The sequence below is a fragment of the Dromiciops gliroides genome, chromosome 2 (genome assembly GCF_019393635.1).
Source record: "Dromiciops gliroides isolate mDroGli1 chromosome 2, mDroGli1.pri, whole genome shotgun sequence".
NCBI classification, from domain to species: Eukaryota; Metazoa; Chordata; class Mammalia; order Microbiotheria; family Microbiotheriidae; genus Dromiciops; species Dromiciops gliroides.
In genome coordinates, this window is record NC_057862.1 from 593,741,083 (window position 1) to 593,760,072 (window position 18,990).

General features: G+C 38.0%; 1 protein-coding gene across 2 annotated transcripts in view; it reads left to right on the forward strand.

Annotated features, from left to right (window-relative positions):
- The window catches only part of CLHC1 (clathrin heavy chain linker domain containing 1), a 40,489-nt gene extending 21,847 nt beyond the window's left edge, over window positions 1–18,642 (forward strand). For both annotated transcript variants that reach the window (XM_043988247.1, XM_043988248.1), the window contains 3 exons: window positions 4,838–5,040; window positions 13,484–13,663; window positions 18,449–18,642. In XM_043988247.1, the coding sequence (XP_043844182.1) occupies window positions 4,838–5,040; window positions 13,484–13,663; window positions 18,449–18,642 (577 nt within the window). The remainder of the gene's footprint in view (window positions 1–4,837; window positions 5,041–13,483; window positions 13,664–18,448) is intronic.
- Window positions 18,643–18,990: the final 348 nt, after the last annotated feature.

Genomic DNA, 18,990 nt, shown 5'->3' on the forward strand with positions numbered 1-18,990 from the left:
TTCCCACTGAGAATGTGGAAGGAAGAACCCCCCCCCAAATCCATTACAAACACATATGGGCAACCCAAGCACATTTCCAGATTGGTCAGGATATATTTCCAATAATTGGATCATTAGGTCCAGGGTATCGTTATTTCCCCCACTATAGGAATGTATTTTCCAAATGCCTCCCACCAGTTTGCAATCTCCCAAGCAATGTACCAGTGTACATGCTTCTTCAAAGTCTACCGGCAATATTTTTGCTATTTTGGTGGGTATGAGGTAATATTCCAAAATTATTTTTATTTTTTTCTTCAACTACTATTTAGAAACACTTTCCCAAGTGATCATTTTATTTGGTTTTTCTCTTTTATAAATTCGTTTTGTAATAGCAATAGTAAAATGAGTTAATCCGCTCCTCTCCAAACCTGGAGCTGAGTTGCCTTCATTTGTGTGTGAGTGCAGATTTGTCTAGCTGGTCCCAGACCAGGTTCTGCTTCACATCCTAACAAACCATCCACTCAGACCGTCTTGTCATCAGCCTTATGGCTGCCCTTTTTCTTCTTATGTGGAACAGCCCCCAGATGGTGCTCCAATAATCCGGCTGCCAGACCCTGGGACAATTAATCCAATGAGTTTTGGAGCACCTGCCCTGGGGCTGAGCTTCCTTAATTGGTAAAGGAGTGAGTGCAAATTCACTAGCCTTCATTTCTAGCTCTACCTATGTTATCTCATTCATCTGTTTACTCTGACCCTGTTGCCAGTGGCCTCCTGCTGCCTTGTACTTCATTCCACATGGAATAGTGGACTCCATATTGGACCTCCAGAAGTCATGCTTGCTATCCCCACTCAGTTTTAAAACTCCAGCTCCTGGGCTGAGTTGCCTGAATTGATGAATAAGTATAAATTTACCATATCTACTCTATCTACCAGGCCCTAGACTAGGCTATGCATCACATTCTGTCCAGCCGTCTACTCTGGTCATCTTGCCATGACATATCCCTACTCTCTCCTCCACTCCCCATTTTTCTTTTGTTTTGTTTTGGGTTTTTTTTGGCCAGGCAGTGAGGGTTAAGTGACTTGCCCAGGGTCACACAGCTAGTAAGTGTCAAGTGTCTGAGGTCACATTTGAACTCAGGTCCTCCTGAATCCAGGGCCGGTGCTTTATCCACTGTGCCACCTAGCTGCCTGCCCCCCATTTTTCAAATGAAGATCAAATGGTCTTCGGGGGCGGCTAGGTGGCACAGTGGATAAAGCACCGGCCCTGGATTCAGGAGGACCTGAGTTCAAATGTGACCTCAGACACTTGACACTTACTAGCTGTGTGACCCTGGGCAAGTCACTTAACCACCATTGCCCTGCAAAAAAAAAAAAATCAAATGGTCTTCAAACAAAGGCTGGGCACTTGTGGGGAGTGTGATTTTGGTTTATTGAGGAGTCAAACAGGAGTGGGATTGAGGGTAAAAGAAGAGGCATTGTCCTCTTGGCAAAAGCCACCTCTTTTCCAGGAAATGATGGGGACCACGTAAAGAGATTTTAAGTGTGGCACAGGAGAGAAGATGGAATTTGTGGTAGATAGCTTTAATCATTAGAGGCAAGAGCTTAAAAATTGTTTCTGGGGGCAGCTAGGTGGCACAGTGGATAAAGCACTGGCCCTGGATTCAGGAGGACCTGAGTTCAAATCTGGCCTCAGACACTTGACACTTTACTAGCTGTGTGACCCTGGGCAAGTCACTTAACCCTCATTGCCCTGCCAAAAACAAACAAAAAAACCCTGTTTCTGGAATCATACATATATAACCCACATCTGATTGTTTGCCACCTCAGGGAGGGAGAAGGGGAGTGAGGGAAAGAGGAATAAAAATTGGAACCCCAAAATATAAATAAAAAAAGTTTTATTATTAAAAAAATTGTTTATAGGGGGCGGCTAGGTGGCACAGTAGATAAAGCACCGGCCCTGGATTCAGGAGTACCTGAGTTCAAATCTGGCCTCAGACACTTGACACTTACTAGCTGTGTGACCCCAGGCAAGTCACTTAACCCTCATTGCCCCGTAAAAAAAAAAAAAATTGTTTATGGAGCTTGAAGATAGAGGTTTGGAACAGCTAACTCAGGGAAGAAACAGTTGAAATTATATAGCATGAATTTGCTTTGGAAGGATGACTTTTTTTGGGGGGGTGGGGTTGAAGGCAATTGAAGTTAAGTGACTTGCCCAGGGTCACACAGCTAGTAAGTGTTAAGTGTCTGAGGCTGGATTTGAACTCAGGTCCTCCTGAATCCAGGGCCAGTGCTCTATCCACTGGGCCACCTAGCTGCCCCTATAGCATGAATTTGCAATGGAGCAACTTAACATGATTGCATGAGTTCATCCAAAAGCATTCAATAGGAAGACAATAGGAATAGCAAAGGCAAGACAGTGGATTAACCTAGGATTGCCATTTGAAAGATGATGGAGGTATTATAAATGCTAGAGGGTTTTGCAAGGCATGACTGGCTGTTAGAAACCTTCCAGCCACAAGGATATAGCTAGCATTAAAGAAATGTCAAGGGCTTTGAATTCCTTTCTTCTGCCTTAGGGTATAGCTGATCACTAATGATCTTCTGAGACTACAAGGTTGTTATTGGAATATGAACTGTGATTCTCTTGTTCAGCCTACTTAAGAACTATAGTTTCTGGATACTGTCACTTATCTACAGATACTGATATTGTATATGCACTCCTTGTAGATATAACTAAATTTATTATTAAAGTATAATTTATAGAAACTAGGAATTGGAGTTAATGTCTTTTGAAATTTGATGCATTAATTCTAAAAAACTCCAAGTGTTTATTTGGTTAACATATTTATAAAGGTAAAATTGCTATAATTATTCACTTAATTTTCATAAAACAACTTTTAAACCACATGGCATTAAATAAAAAGCCACGTTAATTGTCTCACCTTCTGAAACAACCTCACTCTGAGGTAGATCAAGAAATGGGCATTTTTGTGTTGCTTCTTCATTTCTAGCAGATTTTTTTTTTAAACGATAGTACTTTTCTTTCTTGTTAGTTCATTGTTCTTGACATTATCTTACTGGTGCTAAAACTTAGATGTAATGATATTTTCAAATTTTTTTTTTTTGGTGAGGCAATTGGGGTTAAGTGACTTTCCCAGGGTCACATAACTAGTGTCAAGTGTCTGAGGCCAGATTTGAACTCAGGTCCTCCTGACTCCAAAGCTGGTGCTTGCTCTATCCACTGTGCCACCTAGCTGCCCCAGATGTAATGATAGAAGTATCTGGTCAAGGTCACATAACCAAATCAGAGGAAGAACTAGGTATTAAGTACAGTTCTCCAATCCCATTTTATTTAGTTCACTATCCTTATTCTCATATTACCTTATTGCTTTTGCTGTTCAGTTTTGCTTTGTCTGTTTAGCTCTTATAATGAACAAGGGAAAATACTATTAGATGTAATAAAAGCTAGACTGGTTGAAAAAGCTAACAAAATCTAGCAACTTCATAATTGAGGTATAGAGTCCCATTATCATCAACCAATTAAGTGCTTATTTTATAAAGGGCAAAAAAGCACAATGAAAAGTACCAAAATGTGAAAGATTCCCATAGTATGTGAGTTCAGTTTTGCTTAATAGTTTACATCCTATCAGAAAAAGTAAGATTTTAATTTTTTATAGGTTTTAACTTTCCAACATCTTTTTTTTAATCAATAAAGTATTTTTTTCCCGTTACATGTAAAGATAGTTCTCAACTTTTGTTTATACAAGCTTTACAATTTCAGATTTTTCTCCCTCCCTCCCCTAGACAGCAGGTAATCTGATATAGGTTATATATATATATATATACACATAATAACATTAATCCTATTTCTGCATTAGTCATGTTAGAAGAGAAAAAATCAGAGCAATGATGAAAAACCTCAAAATAGAAAAAAACAACAGCATCAAAAACAAAAGAAATAGTATGGTTCAATCAGTATCTATACTCCGCAGTTATTTTTTTTTTTTCCCTTGGATTTGGAGATCCTCTTCCATCACGAGTTCCCTGGAACTCTTCTGTGCCATTGCATTGGTGAGAAGAATATAGTCCATCACAGTAGATCAACACTCAATGTTGATGATACTGTGTACAATGTTCTTCTGGTTCTGCTCATCTCACTCATCATCAGCTCACACAAGACCCTCCAGGTTTCTCTGAACTCCTCCTGCTCATCATTTCTTACAGCACAATAGTATTCCATTTGTATTCATGTGCCACAAATTGTCCAGCCGTTCCCCAATTGATGGGCACCCCCTCAACTTCCAATTCCTTGCTACCCGTAAAGAGCAGCTATAAATATTTTTGTACATGTGGGTCCCTTTCCCCTTTCCATGATTTCTTTGGGAAAAAGACCCAAAAGTGGTATTGCTGGGTCAAAGGGTATGCACAGCTTTATTGCCCTTTGGGCATAATTCCAAATTGCTCTCCAGAGTGGTTGGATCAGTTCACAGCTCCACCAACAATGCATTGGTGTTCCAATTTTCCTACAGCTTCTCCAACATTTATTATTTTCCTTTTTTGTCATTTTAGCCAATCTGATAGGTATCAGCCAACATCTTTTTGAAAGTAAATGCCTCCTTCTCCCCAAAAAAACCCAAAACAAAAACATTACCACAAACCAGATTCAGATGCATTGGCTTAATCCCAGGAATATTTAAGAGCAGATACAAAGTAATTGTGTTTATCAGTTCCTCACTGGCATGGAAAGTTTAAACACTATAGAAAATCGGGTTTTGTTTTACTGGTTTGTAAAATATTTCAGTTTACTGTACTTACCAGCATACCTCTAATATAAGATTTATTGATATTTTTTCCCCAGAATAACATTTTCTGAAAAAGCTGGAGATGTAATTTGCCAGTATGGGGAACAGAATCCCTACAGCAAGTCCAAGTGCCTGGCTTTAGCCCAGATTATCTACAACGAATGTGGTCTTCACAAGAAAGCTGTTCTTTGCCTTTGTAAACAGGGTCAGATTTATGGAGCTATGGAATATATACAACAATTCAAAGACTTCTCTTATGGTAAACAGCAAAACACTTGCATTCATAATTGTTATTTTAGGGGTTCTAATTATAAGACAACAGATGATATTTGGGATTCATTTTATAGACTGTATTCTAAGTATAATAATTCAAATATTAAGTTGGAATTAAATTTGAACAAATTTATTTTTGTGATCAGTGAATATTTATTGTGCATTCTGATAATCAGCATCCAATAATACTACTAATAATACAGCAATAAATTAGTCTTTTAATGGCATAATTTAAAAAAAACCTTAATGAATATGCTTCATCTAGTAAAGCATTTAATTCTCTGACTCCTCATTCTGATGTGTTGGTAATTCTGGGTTCTAGAATGTTATGCCACCAGGGCACAGGTTTTCTTTCATAGGATCAATCGTAGGATCATAGATTTAGAGCTGAAAAGGACTGGATAGCCATCCAGTGCAACCTCTCTATTTACAGATAAGGAAACTGAGGCCTGGAGTGGTCTTACAAGGAATTAGTCTCAAAAGCAGGATTTGAATATAGGTCCTGTGATTTCAAAGCCAGAGCACTTTCCCTTGTACCATGTCCCCTCTCAGGTGCTGGTTGGAGAGCCTTTTGTATCTGCTTGATGATGTATTTTTATGCCTGTTGTCGGAGTCCATCTTACCTAAGTTTAGACTAGTTCCCTATCAGAAGGCTAGTGGTCTGGTCTGCCACCCAGATTCCCACAATGAGATTTCCATCTTTTGTGTCTGGGTGTGCTTGAACTATAGCATCATAAGATGATTTAGAACTGGAAGGCGGGGGTGGCTAGGTGGCACAGTGGGTGAAACACTGTCCCTGGATTCAGGAGGACCTGAGTTCAAATTCGGCCCAGACATGTGACCCGTACTAGCTGTGTGACCCTGGGAAAGTCACTGAATTCTCATTGCCCTGCCAAAAAAAGAAAGAAAGAAAGAAAGAAAGAAGAACTGGGAGGGATCTTAGAGCCCATCTAGGCTAACCTCCCTCATTTTACAGATGAGGAAATTGAGACTCACACAGGCTAAATGACTTCACAAAGTTACAGAACTGGAATCATTTGAAAGGAGCTCAGGGGCTATATAGTCCAACCTATAAACAACTCATACCATACTTGAATGTGATTATCCACCCATGGCTCCTGGCTTATCCCTCTGGAGCCAGTTAACAAGTTTAATTCCTCCTCCACATCATAGCTCTTCAGTTATTTGAAGACAGTTATCATATGTCTTCCCCTTTTCTCCCAAGAATTCTTTAGTATAAGTTAAATATACCCAGTTTCTTCAGCTGATTCCCATATCATGGACTCTTCAAGGTTGCCCCCTCTGGACACTCCTGTTGGCCTTTGTATTTCTTCAGTCATGGTGTCTATAGGTGAACATGTCACTTGAGATGAGGGCTGACCAGGGCAATGGGACTATCACTTATCTATTCCTGGTTGCTCTGATCCTCCTAAAGCAGCCCTTGATTGTATTAGCTTTTCTGACTGCTACATCACACTGAAAACTCATCTGGAGTTTGAAGATAAACTAAAGCTTTCATATTTTTATTAGGAACAACTGCTGCCTAATCATGCTTTCCCCATTTTGTTCTTGTTATTATTATTATTATTATTTTATATATATATATATTTTTTTTTAGTGAGGCAATTGGGGTTAAGTGACTTGTCCAAGGTCACACAGCTAGTAAGTGTTAAGTGTCTGAGGCCGGATTTGAACTCAGGTATTCCTGACTCCAGGGCCGGTGCTCTATCCACTGCGCCACCTAGCCACCCCTCATTTTGTTCTTGTGAAGTTAATTTTTTTTTCTTTAATACAAGACTTTACATTTATCCCTAATGAATTTTGCCTACTGGTTTAGTAATCCTGTCAAAAAAGAAAATGAGGTTAGTCTGGTATGACCTATTCTTAATGAAGTTACACCAGTTCTTTTTAATTACTGCTTCCCTTTCTGAATGTTCTCCATTTCTTTAATGACCTGTTCTAGAACGTTGTCAGGAATTGAAGTCATGTTCACTAGTGCATAGTTTGCAGACTCTAGTCTTTTCCTCCCTTTAAAAAATTCAACTTTTGACCTTTAATATTGTGATGCTTTGGGGCAGCTAGATTGTGCAGTGGATAGAGCACCGGCCCTGGAGTCAGGAGTACCTGAGTTCAAATCTGGTCTCAGACACTTAACACTTACTAGCTGTGTGACCCTGGGCAAGTCACTTAACCCCAATTGCCTCACATAAAAAAAATATATATATATATATATTGTGATGCTTCTGTTTTCTGCAATATTTTCAAATATCCCAGATAGTTGCATTTGCTAGGTTTTTTATGACCAAGAATATAAGATTATCTGGGCCAAATGACTTAAATTCATCATGGGCAGTTCTCCTCTTACTTACCTTAGGTATCAACTCCCAGGCAGTTATTTTTGTTCTGCCATTTCTGTTCTGATTGTCATTTTTCTTTGCAGAGAAAACAGAAAACAAAAAATATAGCACCTGTCCCTTCTGTCTGGTATCAAGTATCATTGTCCCATCCACCCAAAGCAAAGGTCCAATCTCTTCTCTGAACTCCTTTTTCTCCCAATATAATTAACAGTGCCTTTTTTGTTGTTCCCAGTCTCCCTTTCTAGGCTCAACTCATTTTTTTTTTTTTTTAGTGAGACAGTTGGGGTTAAGTGACTTGCCCAGGGTCACACAGCTAGTGTTAAATGTCTGAGGCTGGATTCGAACTCAGGTATTCCTGAATCCAGGGCCGGTGCTCTATCCACTGCGCCGTCTAGCTGCCCCGCCTCAACTCATTTTAAGCTTTACTTTTCTCCACACTATTTTTACAGGACTGGCTCACAATCTTATTTAACTTTTCTGTATATTTCTTTTAAAGTCTAAATTGGAGGACACAATTACTCCAAAAAAACAAACAAACCCCAAACACATAACGTCTAAGTTGGTTGGTCAATTTCCAGTGCATCTATATCAATCATTTTTGAAAAATTCCATTTTTCCTTCTTATTCTAATTATTTCTTTTTGTGTCTTCAGACTTTCATTATTATCTCCCATGCCTCCTGTGGTGACTTCCTCTGTAGAATTTTAGTCCATGAGATCCTAGCTATCTTTCCTTTGAATTCTTCTTTGCTGTAATTTAGAATACATGTCAGACTATGACTAGTTATCCTCTCCTCCATCATAAATTTTAGGATGGAGTGACCATTTCCTTTATAAGTTCATGTCATTTTCACAAGTTAGTTCCTTCTTTTTATTGAGAATCATATCCAGAATATAATTTCCCCTTTGTTGCTTCTTCTACCTTTTATTTTAAATTAATTAATTAATTAAATTTTTTGGTGGGGCGATGAGGATTAAGTGACTTGCCCAGGGTCACACAGGTAGTAAATGTTAAGAGTCTGAGCAAGATTGGAACTCAGTTCCCCCTGAATACAGGGCCAGTGCTTTATCCACTGTGCCACCTAGCTGCCCCCTTTTTTTTTAAATTAATAAAGTATTTTATTTTTTTTCCCGTTACATGTAATTTTTGTTTATACAAGCTTTCCAATTTCAGATTTTTCTCCCTCCCTTCCCTCCCTCCCCCCTCCCCTAGACAGCAGGTAATCCGATATAGGTTATATATATATATATATAACATTAAACATATTTCTGCATTAGTCATGTTATAAGAGAAAAATCAGAGCAATGATGAAAAACCTCAAAATAGAAAAACATCCCTAGCTGCCCTCTTCTACCTTTTAAAGGATAAAATTATCCCTGAGGTAAGTCAAGAACTTACTTTTGTCAGAAAGATGGCTGTAGCAGATGCATAGATAACCGAAGCCCCTCATGAATTTTAGAGGATTTTAAGATGTAAGAAAGGTAGGAGGGGGCTAGGCTAAGAAGGGCTTCGAATGCCAAACAGAATATTTTGTATTTGATTATTGCTGGGGGCGGGGAGGGGGAGATGGTGAGACCTCTGCTTTAAGAAAATCACTTTAGTGGCCGATTGGAGGATGGATTAGAGTGGGGAGACTTGAGGCAGGCAGACCCACCAGTGGGTTATTGTGATAATCCAGGCACGAGGTGATGAGGGCCTACATTAGAATGGTGGCAGTGTCAGAGGAGAGGAGGGGGCATATTTGAGAGGCGTTGCAAAGGTGAATTCAACAGGCCTTGGCAGCAGATTGGCCATAGGGGGGTGGGGGAGGGGGAGCAGTGAGAGGGAGTGAGGAGTCCAAAATTACTCCTAGGTTGTGAGCCTGAAGGATGGGGGGATGGTGTTGCCCTCTACAGTACTAGGGAAGGTAGGAGTCAGAGGGGTTTAGGGGTAAAGATCATGAGTTTGGTTTTGAACATGTTGAATTGGACATCCAGTTTGAAATGTCTGAAAGGCAGTTGGAGATGTGAGACTGGAAGTCAGCAGAGGGATTGGGAAAGGATAGATTTGAGAGTCATTAACATAGAGATAAAAATCCATGGAAGCTGATGAGGTCACTAGGTGAGAGGGAAGTAGTCTCCTCCTGCCGAGAAGGCAGAAGGAGTGATCAAATAGGAAGGATGAGAGCCAGGACAAAGTGGTTCTGAAAACCTAGAGAGAAAAGAGCATCAGGGAGGAGAGAGTAATCACCAGTGTTAAAGGCTGCAGAAAGTTCAAGGACAATAAGGAATGAAAAAAGATACATTGACATTTGAGGCCATGGGTTTTGTTACAGGCTAGATTTTTTTTTTTTTTAGTGAGGCAATTGGGGTTAAGTGACTTGCCCAGGGTCACACAGCTAGTAAGTGTTAAGTGTCTGAGGCTGGATTTGAACTCAGGTACTCCTGACTCCAGGGCCTGTGCTCTATCCATTGAGCAATCTAGCTGCCCCTTACAGGCTAGATTTTGTCTCCCATGAATCTCTACTGCTAGACTTCATTCTTTTTTGTCATTATTCTCTATAGTATCTAACTTAGTAAATAAACATGAGTAGCCTTTTCTCCTTCTCTCCTTCCATCCCTTTTAGTTTAAAGCACTTCTGATTAGATGAGCAAAATATCTGGCAAAGACATTCTTACCGGCCTTTCTTTGTTAGGTGCATTCCGTCTCTGGTCAGGGATTTGTCAGTCCTCTATCATAAGCTGTGGTCCAGAAATCAAAATCCCACTCTCTGACACTATTTATTATCCAGTTATTCATTTGCCAAATTAATTTTTTCTTCTTTATCCCTTGCCTTCATTGGCCAATAATGAGGACAATGAAGCATGTGTCCCGTAGTCTTCATTTTCTTTTCTGTGACTTCATAATCACATAATCATTGAAAATACTGTTTTAGATTCCTTCTAGAGGTGTCATTTGTATTCCCATGAGTCCCCAGAAATGGGTTTTTGTCATCCATTTTGATAAGTCTTGGAAGGTTCCCTGTTATGTCTTGAATACATACTCCAGGAAGACAGCAAACTTCTTTATTGTTATTATCAGGTCAACAAATAGCTACTTCAGTACCCTTGATTAAGGAATCGCTAGCAGCTGCTGCTGCTCTCCTTTTCCTTCCTCTGCCCTTCAGTAGACAATCTCTCCATCACTTCTGAGACTCTACCGTATCAATCTTGGGAGGAAAAATAAAAGATGATATCTACACAGCATTTATGGACAAGCACATTTTCCCTCTTCATTTCATCCACCTTTTCAGAACTCTTCCTGAATGTTTAAGCTCCAATTGTACAGCTATCTTTTACCTTCCCTTTCTCCTCCATGTAACATTCTTCTACCATCATTCTGACAAAGGGGCAAGTACTCCCACCTGAACCTCAGATCCTTTTCTTTCCAGTTAAAGACTTAGGTTTCCTTCATTCTCCCTAACAGTTTGGAATGTGGAGAGGTATTTATTCTTCAAGTCCCTTCACCTTTTCATCAAAGAGGGAAGTTAACACTTGGAACACAGATCCTTGACTGTGGCAGAAATATAAACTTGTCACACACACAATTGTGTTGTCACTGCTCAATTTCCCCTCCTTCCATAATAGTTTAGATTTTCCAGTTTGTTATTTGAAACTGCTTGTGGATGTTTATACCTCAACCACTGTTGGCTAAATCTTTTTTACAGTCTCACTCACATTCCTTACCTTTGCACCAAGAACTCCATAACCCTTGCCAAACCCATCTCCCCCTTTAACTCTGCACCAACTTCTAGTCCTTTTCACCAATTTCACCAGTTTGCCTCACCCACCACTCTTATTAATTTGCTTAACCCTTTATTTATTTCACTTACCTTTTGCTTGTCTGGCCAGCTACCTTCTCCTCATGCATTTTAAATCTGCCTCTGAAGGTTCCTCCTTTGTTCCCCTTAATCCCCCTTCATCCTTTTATATTTTCTTTAATTGTCCTTGGCCCTGTTTATTTTACAATTCAGAAGCAGAATCTAAACCAATATCTGAACCTAGAGATTCTTCATGTTTCTTCATTTTCTCCCAAATTTTGTCAGATATCTCTTTCCCAAATCCTATGTCTGACCTTTTTCACTAGTTCAAACCCTTCTAAATGACCTTTACAATTTCTTCTTCTTTTCTTCAAGTCCTTCCTTCTTTTCCTGTTCCTTATCCTACAATCTTTTCCCACAAAAACTGGAAGTAGATTTGCTCAGCAACACAGCAGTATGTGTTAGAGGTAGGATTTGAACCTAGGTCTTTTGATTCCAAGTCTAGTAATTCATTTGCAACATTTCCTCTCAACACTGATGAACTTTGCAAAGGTTCCTGGGAAATAAGTTCCCAAAGAGAATATGACTATTGTTCTCTTGAGTTCCCAAAGAGAACATGAGGGTAAGCTCTACCACCCCTTAAAATTAAAAAGATTGGCCTAACAATTCATATACAAAAAGTTAAATGAGTGAAAAATGTATGTTACTCACTGAATTTGTACATAAATCTGTGTCAAGCACTGAATATAGACAGTGATTAGGTCCAGAACTGAACAGGAGGAAGAGAGCAAACTGGATTGTTACTGAGAAATTGCAGTACTTTTAATAATCCCAATGCTACTTCCAGTTGCAAAGACCCATGTTTTTAACCCCTTTTTTCTCCTAGCAATGTTGTACAATTACAAATTTTAGATCATCACAATTACAGGTAACCTAACAGTCAGTAGAGAAATACATGGAAAGCTAGTCATTCAGCTAGCATTTATTGAGCTCTTCCTATATATTACACACTCTGCTAAGCACTAGGGATACAAAGAATGGCAAAAACAACAGGTTCTCTACCCTTAAGGAGCTCACATTACATTGGAGACAACATGTAAATAACTAGGTACACATAAGATATATTCAGAGTAGAGAAAGGTAATCTCAGAAGGGAAAACACTTAGCTGCTGGGGAGACCAGAAAAGGCCTCATGCTTTAGAAGGTAGGATTTGATATGGTGGGTACAAGTTGGCTATATCATATTTTTAGTAATGGCCTGTACACAAGAACTAGTATAGGAAATATTATGGAAAAAATATATGACAAGTAAAGGAGTTTTGTTGGTTATGCAGCAAGAGCAAAGAGGAACAGCCTTAGGGCTCCACTGAGTCCACAAAATGTAAAAAGTTCTAGAAGACCTCTAGCATTTTGGGTGGATCTTCGGTGTGGGATATATGGATGGACATGGTTAAGAATTATACCTTATTAGAAGTTATAAATGAGTTTCAGTCTTCACTGATAGAGAAAATACCCATATTAGTGAACTCAAAGTATTGAGACAGACTGCAGAGGAAATAAATTATATTGAATACAGTTATCAAAAAACAAGTTCATGGATCCTAACTTAAGACTATCTAATGTAAAGGAAAGAACACAGGTCTTGGAGCCTGAAGATAACTGTTTTTGAAGTCTGTGTGTGACCATGCAAAAAAATCACTGAACCTTGCCCAGTCTCGGTTTCCTTATCTTCTAAATGGAACTAATATCTGTGAAGCCTCCATAATAATACTTAGCATTTCACAAATGCTAACTAGTCCAGGGCTCCTTCTAAATACATTGCACTGTCAGTTGTGATCATTATTTTTACTAAAGATCTTCTCCATTTCCATAGACGACCTAGTGAGAATTTTAATTTTTGATGATTATGGTAGTAATTTCATGCCTGGATTGGTTTGAGAAGATACTAAGTAGATGGTTAAGTTTGAGGCTGGCCAGAAAGGGAGATAATACTCTGAGTGGGAGTGATAGAAAGAGGATATGCCAAGAAGGAGAGGTTGATATGTCACAGTACTATCTTCTTTTTTAACTTTTTTGTTCTTGTCCTGATATTTTCTCAGTCATCATCTCTAATAATTGAGGTACAAATGATACGATATTAGTGCCGTACAGAACATAGAAAATACTGAATTTATTCCCTAAATATGTATTCCTTGTATTGTATCTTTGTAATATTTAAATCTTTAAAAACCATAGCTTTCTGTATAGTTTATTACATTATTATGTGTGGATACCATCTTTTATTTTTGCTTTCAGATGACCTTATGGACATAATAATAACGTGTCCACACGTTGAATTAGTTAATTGTCTTACTAATGAATGGATGGGGAAACCACCATTTTTGTCTTTTTGTCTTATTGTACTTCATTTCTTCTTTATTGGAATGAAAAAGGATGGATTGAATCTACTTCAAGAATTAGATAAAAATGGGAAAGGTAAGTTTAGCAAAATGTTCTTAATAAAGGTATAGTGGGGGTTATTTAGAGAAAATAAAGTTATTGGTCATAACTTAGTTCATTGACAACTATGTAGAGAATCAAGATTCTTAAATGTTAGTTAACACAGACCGGAACCATTTTTAACCTCTGTTGATAAGATTTAACTTGTAGGAAACTTCAAATGAAGAAGTTGCGATCTCAGTGACTTCAACTAGGTCTGACACACATTTTCTTATAGGGAAGTCATCATAAAAGTAAGATGAAATGAGAAACTTCAGTAAGCATAAGGCAGAAGAAGAGGAAATAAATATATACATTTCTCATTTCCATGGGGTTGACTCAGTGTTATTTCTGTTCTTCCATATAAACAATATATTCTTCCCATTATAGTCCCTGTACAAATTTATACACATTACATATAGGATTTCTGCCCAATAGGATATTTAGCATTACATGGGTAAACAAATATTGGGAAAGCAAACAAGCAATATCTTGTTCCAACCTTATTTTTCATATTAATTCAGTATAGATCTTATTAAAATGTTAGCAATTAAATTATTTAAGATTAGTTTGTAACAAAACCCAAGTAGCCAAGATTAGAAAGAAAACAGAAAATTGGAGAAAAAATTTATAGCAAGTTTTTCTTGATAAAAAAAAATCACTTTTCCAATATATAGAGAACTAAGTTTAATTTACAAGAATACAGGTCATTCCCCAATTGATAAATGGTCAATGAATATGAACAGTCATTGTTCAGATAAAAAATTCAAATCTATCTATAGTCACATGAAAAAATATCCTTAATCACCATTGATTAGAGAAATGCAAATTAAAACAACTCCGAGGTACCACATTACACCTATTGGATGGACTAATATGACAGAAAGGGAAAATAATAAATGTTGGTGATAATATAGGAAAATTGGAACATTTCTTCATTGTTGTTAGAGTTGTGAACTGATCCACCCATTCTGGAGAGCAATTTGGAGCTGTGCCCAAAAGGCTATGAAACTGTGTACACCCTTTGATCTAGCAATACCACTACTAGGTCTGTATCCCAAAGAATTTTTTTTTTTTAAAAGGAAAAGGACCCATAAATACAAAAATATTTATAGCAGCTCTTTTAGTGGTGGCAAAGAATTGGAGGGGATGCTCATCAATTGGAGAATGGCTAATGTTGAATATTAAAATACAGTTTTTGTATCTGCCTGTCTCCTACAAACAAATCAGAGAAATAATCTTTAATCTCTCCTACAAAATTAATAAACAGATCAGAGAAATTATAATATCTTATAATATCTCCTACAATTTGTTCCCATAACTGTCCTACTACAAATATAATAACCAGATCAGAGAACATGGTTAAGAACCAGATCAGAGAATTTAATATTTCCTACAAGACAAACCAGATCAGAGACAGACAGAAAAAAAACATATAACATCAATTTCATATTTTGTCCCAAGAAGAAATATGTAACACATGATGATATAGAGACTCCCCTCCTAAGAGGGAAGCTCAGAGCTCTTCCTCCTCTTCTTCTTCTTTTTTTTTTTTTTGGTGGGGCAATGAGGGTTAAGTGACTTGCCCAGGGTCACACAGCTAGTAAGTGTCAAGTGTCTGAGGCCAGATTTGAACTCAGGTCCTCCTGAATCCAGGGCCAGTGCTTTATCCACTGTGTTACCTAGCTGCCCCCAACTCCCCTTCTTTCTAAGGGTTTTTAAGGTTTCTTCACTCACAAGTTACAGAATAACTTCACTGGCGTGATACAGATCAAAACCAAAGCAAATACTACAAATGTAAATCAGTTAAACAATACAAATTAGTTTAACAGCTCAATTTAAAGCAGATGCTATGGTTAGATTATGTGGAAACAGGAAGGGTATTATCAAAGATAACAGGGTCTAGATAGTTGATCAGGAGAACTATAAGATCTGGGGATTTCAAAGGAGCATTTAAATTTGTTTATTCTCTTGGGGAAAGTAAATAGGGACTGTCTGGTTTCACTTTGAAGTTTTTGAGCAAAGGGCATTTTGCTCCTACTAATTCAGGGTCTCATAAAATCCATTTGGATAATAAGGCAGCTCCATCCAATCCAGGTGGTCTGTATATTCATATTAACACTAAATAAGGTGTGGTATATGATTGTGATGGAATACTTTTGTGCTATGAGAAATGACGAGCAGGATGCTTTTAGAAAAATCTGGAAAGACTTAAATGCACTGATACAAAGTGAAGTGACAACAAGAAGAACAGTATATACAGCAACAGCAATATTGTATGATGCTCAGTGTGAATGACTTAGCTATTTTCAACAGTAAAATGATTTAAGACAATTCCAAGGGACTCATGATAACAAATGCTCCCCACCTCCAGAGAAAGAACTAATGGGATCTGAATGCAGATCAAAGCATACTTTCTTTCCTTTTTTGGGGGGGAGGGGTCCTGTGTATTCTTTCACAACGTGACAACATGTGAATATGTTTTACATGACTGCACGTGTATAACCAATATCAAATTGTTTGCCTTCTCAATGAAGGGGGTGGGAAGAGAAGGAAGGAGAGAATTTGCAACTCAAAATTTTTAAAAATGCATGTTAAACATTTATACATGTAATTGGGAAAAATAAAATATTTTAAAAATTAGTTTGTGAAGTCAAAGAAACAGCCTGATCATTAGGCAATAAAGTTTATGAAAATTATTTAAATCAACCAAGAAGCCATTTGTTAAATACCTACTACATCATCTTAGTGACTTTAACAAGGTCTGGTCAAACAAGATGTGGCAACTGATTGAATATATGAAGTAAGAGTTGGGAGTTGAAGATGACACAAAGGTAGTGAACCTGGATGACTGGAAGGATGGTGGTATCAACAATAATAGTGGGGGCAGCTAAGTGGCACAGTGGATAAAGCACCAGCCGTGGATTCAGGAGGACCTGAGTTCAAATCTGGCCTCAGACACTTGACACTGGCTGTGAAACCCTGGACAAGTCACTTAACCCTCATTGCCTGACCAAAACAAACAAACAAACAAACAATAATAGGGAAGTTTTAAGAGAAAGATGCATTCTGGGGAAAAGGTAGAGTTGTTTTAGACATGTTGATTTTGAGATATCTGTTGGACATCCAGTTCAAAATGTCTAGTGAACAGTTCGAAATGTGGTCAGCAAAAGGGTTTAGACAAGATATATACATCTGGGAGTCATCTGCATAGAGATAATAACTGAACCTATGGGAGCTGATGAGATTACCATGTGGGACGGTATAGAAAGAAAAGAGTTGAGTTCAAGACGGAGCCTTGGGAGAGATCCAAAGTTAGTGGGTATGACAGATGAAGTTCAAGCAGAAGAGACTGAGACAGGACAATCCTAGAAGCATAGCTCTAGTGTTGGAAAGGATGTTAAAAGTCATCCAATTGAACCCCCTCATTTTATAAATGAGGAAATCGAGGTCCAGGGATATTTAGTGACTTGCCCAAGGTCACAGGTCACAAGCATCAAAGGTGGGATTTGAACCCATGTTCTTTTTTTTTTTTTTTTTTGAGGGGCAATGGGGGTTAAGTGACTTGCCCAGGGTCACACAGCTAGTAAGTGTCAAGTGTCTGAGAACAGATTTGAACTCAGATACTCCTGAATCCAGGGCCAGTGCTTTATCCACTGCGCCACCTAGCCGCCCCATGAACCCATGTTCTTTGACTCCAGAGTTATTGCTCTTGAGAACAATGAAGGATGAGTTCTAAGAAAAGACCATTAGTCTTAACAATGAAGTTATCTTCAGTAACTTTGAAGGGAGTAGTGCTAGTTGAGTGATGCTGTCAGAAGCCAGACTGCAGAAGATTTAGAAAATAGTGAGAGGAGAGGAAGTAGAAGCACAAAATAGACATAGTTTTTCCCTGGGATTTTAGCTGAGAAAGGAAGAAGAGATAGAATGCTATGTAATGGGAATTCTAGGATCTACTAAATTTTTGGGGGGTGGTGGTGGTGGTGTTTGTTTTTTTAAGGATAAGAGAGACTTGGGTGTGTTTGTAGGCAGTAGGAAAGGAACCAGTAGATAGAACAAGAATGAAGATGAGAAATTTTGGACAACAATATTTATGGTCGATTTTTCTATCTTGAAGTTAGTGTTCTATGTACATACACAGAGGTGTTGGTATAGAAAGAAAATTTTAGGAGAATATGTTTTAATTTTGTATAAAGACTTTGATGTGAGAAGCAAAATATGAAGTTTGGTGTTCCAGGAAAGAAGAATGCCTCAAATACTCAGATATTACATGTTGCCAAGAGAAACAATTTAATTTTCACAATTAATTGATCATTATCATCTCTAGCAAGTGAAACTCTTTTTTGTTTATTTGCTTCTTTTAGAAAAAATTATCTAGAAAGCCCTGTCATTCCTTTCTATTCTGAATTAGGATTATTAGTTTAAAGAAATATTTCTCAAATTAAGGGTTAGAACTAACATAGGTGTGCTGAAACCGGCACTGTAGGGTTCCAGATAGCTCTTGGGCACTGGCAGTGGCAAATTGAAGGCAAACTGAATAAAGTGGGTCTGGATCCTTGTTCTACTTCTCTTCTGTATTCCCCTTGAGGACCTAAAGAACTACAGCTGATCCAAGATACACAGCTTTGGAAAGGCAGTGAAGGCAGGAAGCTGATGGGTGTGGGATAGAGTGAAGAAACTTAAGAATAACTTGCTTTCTGTTTTTTTAAATAAGTACAGGTGATACTGAATAAAGAGCGGATTACTATAAACTACTATTGTTGGTGTTTTTTTCCCCCTCAGAGGCAACAGAAAAACTTATGACAACTGATCCATTCTGTTCCTTAGAGCAGTGGCAAGAACTGGCAGATGTGTGTATCCAGAATGGCTTTTGCAAGTTGTCCAATGACATCATTTCCATCCTCAGATCTCAGGAGGGAGTATCCGAAATTCCTCCGGATGGAGAAGTCAACATAATGGAACATGTTTTTTGGTAGTTCCATCTCTTGAACAGCTGAGGGAGCTCTAAAAATATTTTATGTGTCTTTGTTGAGAAAAACAGCCAAAGGATTAGTAACTTTGAATAAATCCAAATTGTATATCCCCAGAAACAAATTAGTCCTTCTTTATTGTGACATTGGAATATGCATAGTGTTTTATATAGTAATGCTTTGCTTTTCATTCATATATTTATTTAATGTTTTTATCCTGTTCTTTTTCACACATGTTCACACTCAGGGCTGTCTGTCTGGATTTATAGGCTAGGATTATGTATATACATTTCTTTTCATCAATGCCTAAGACAATGCCATGTACAATTTTATATTTTTGTGTTAGAATTTTGA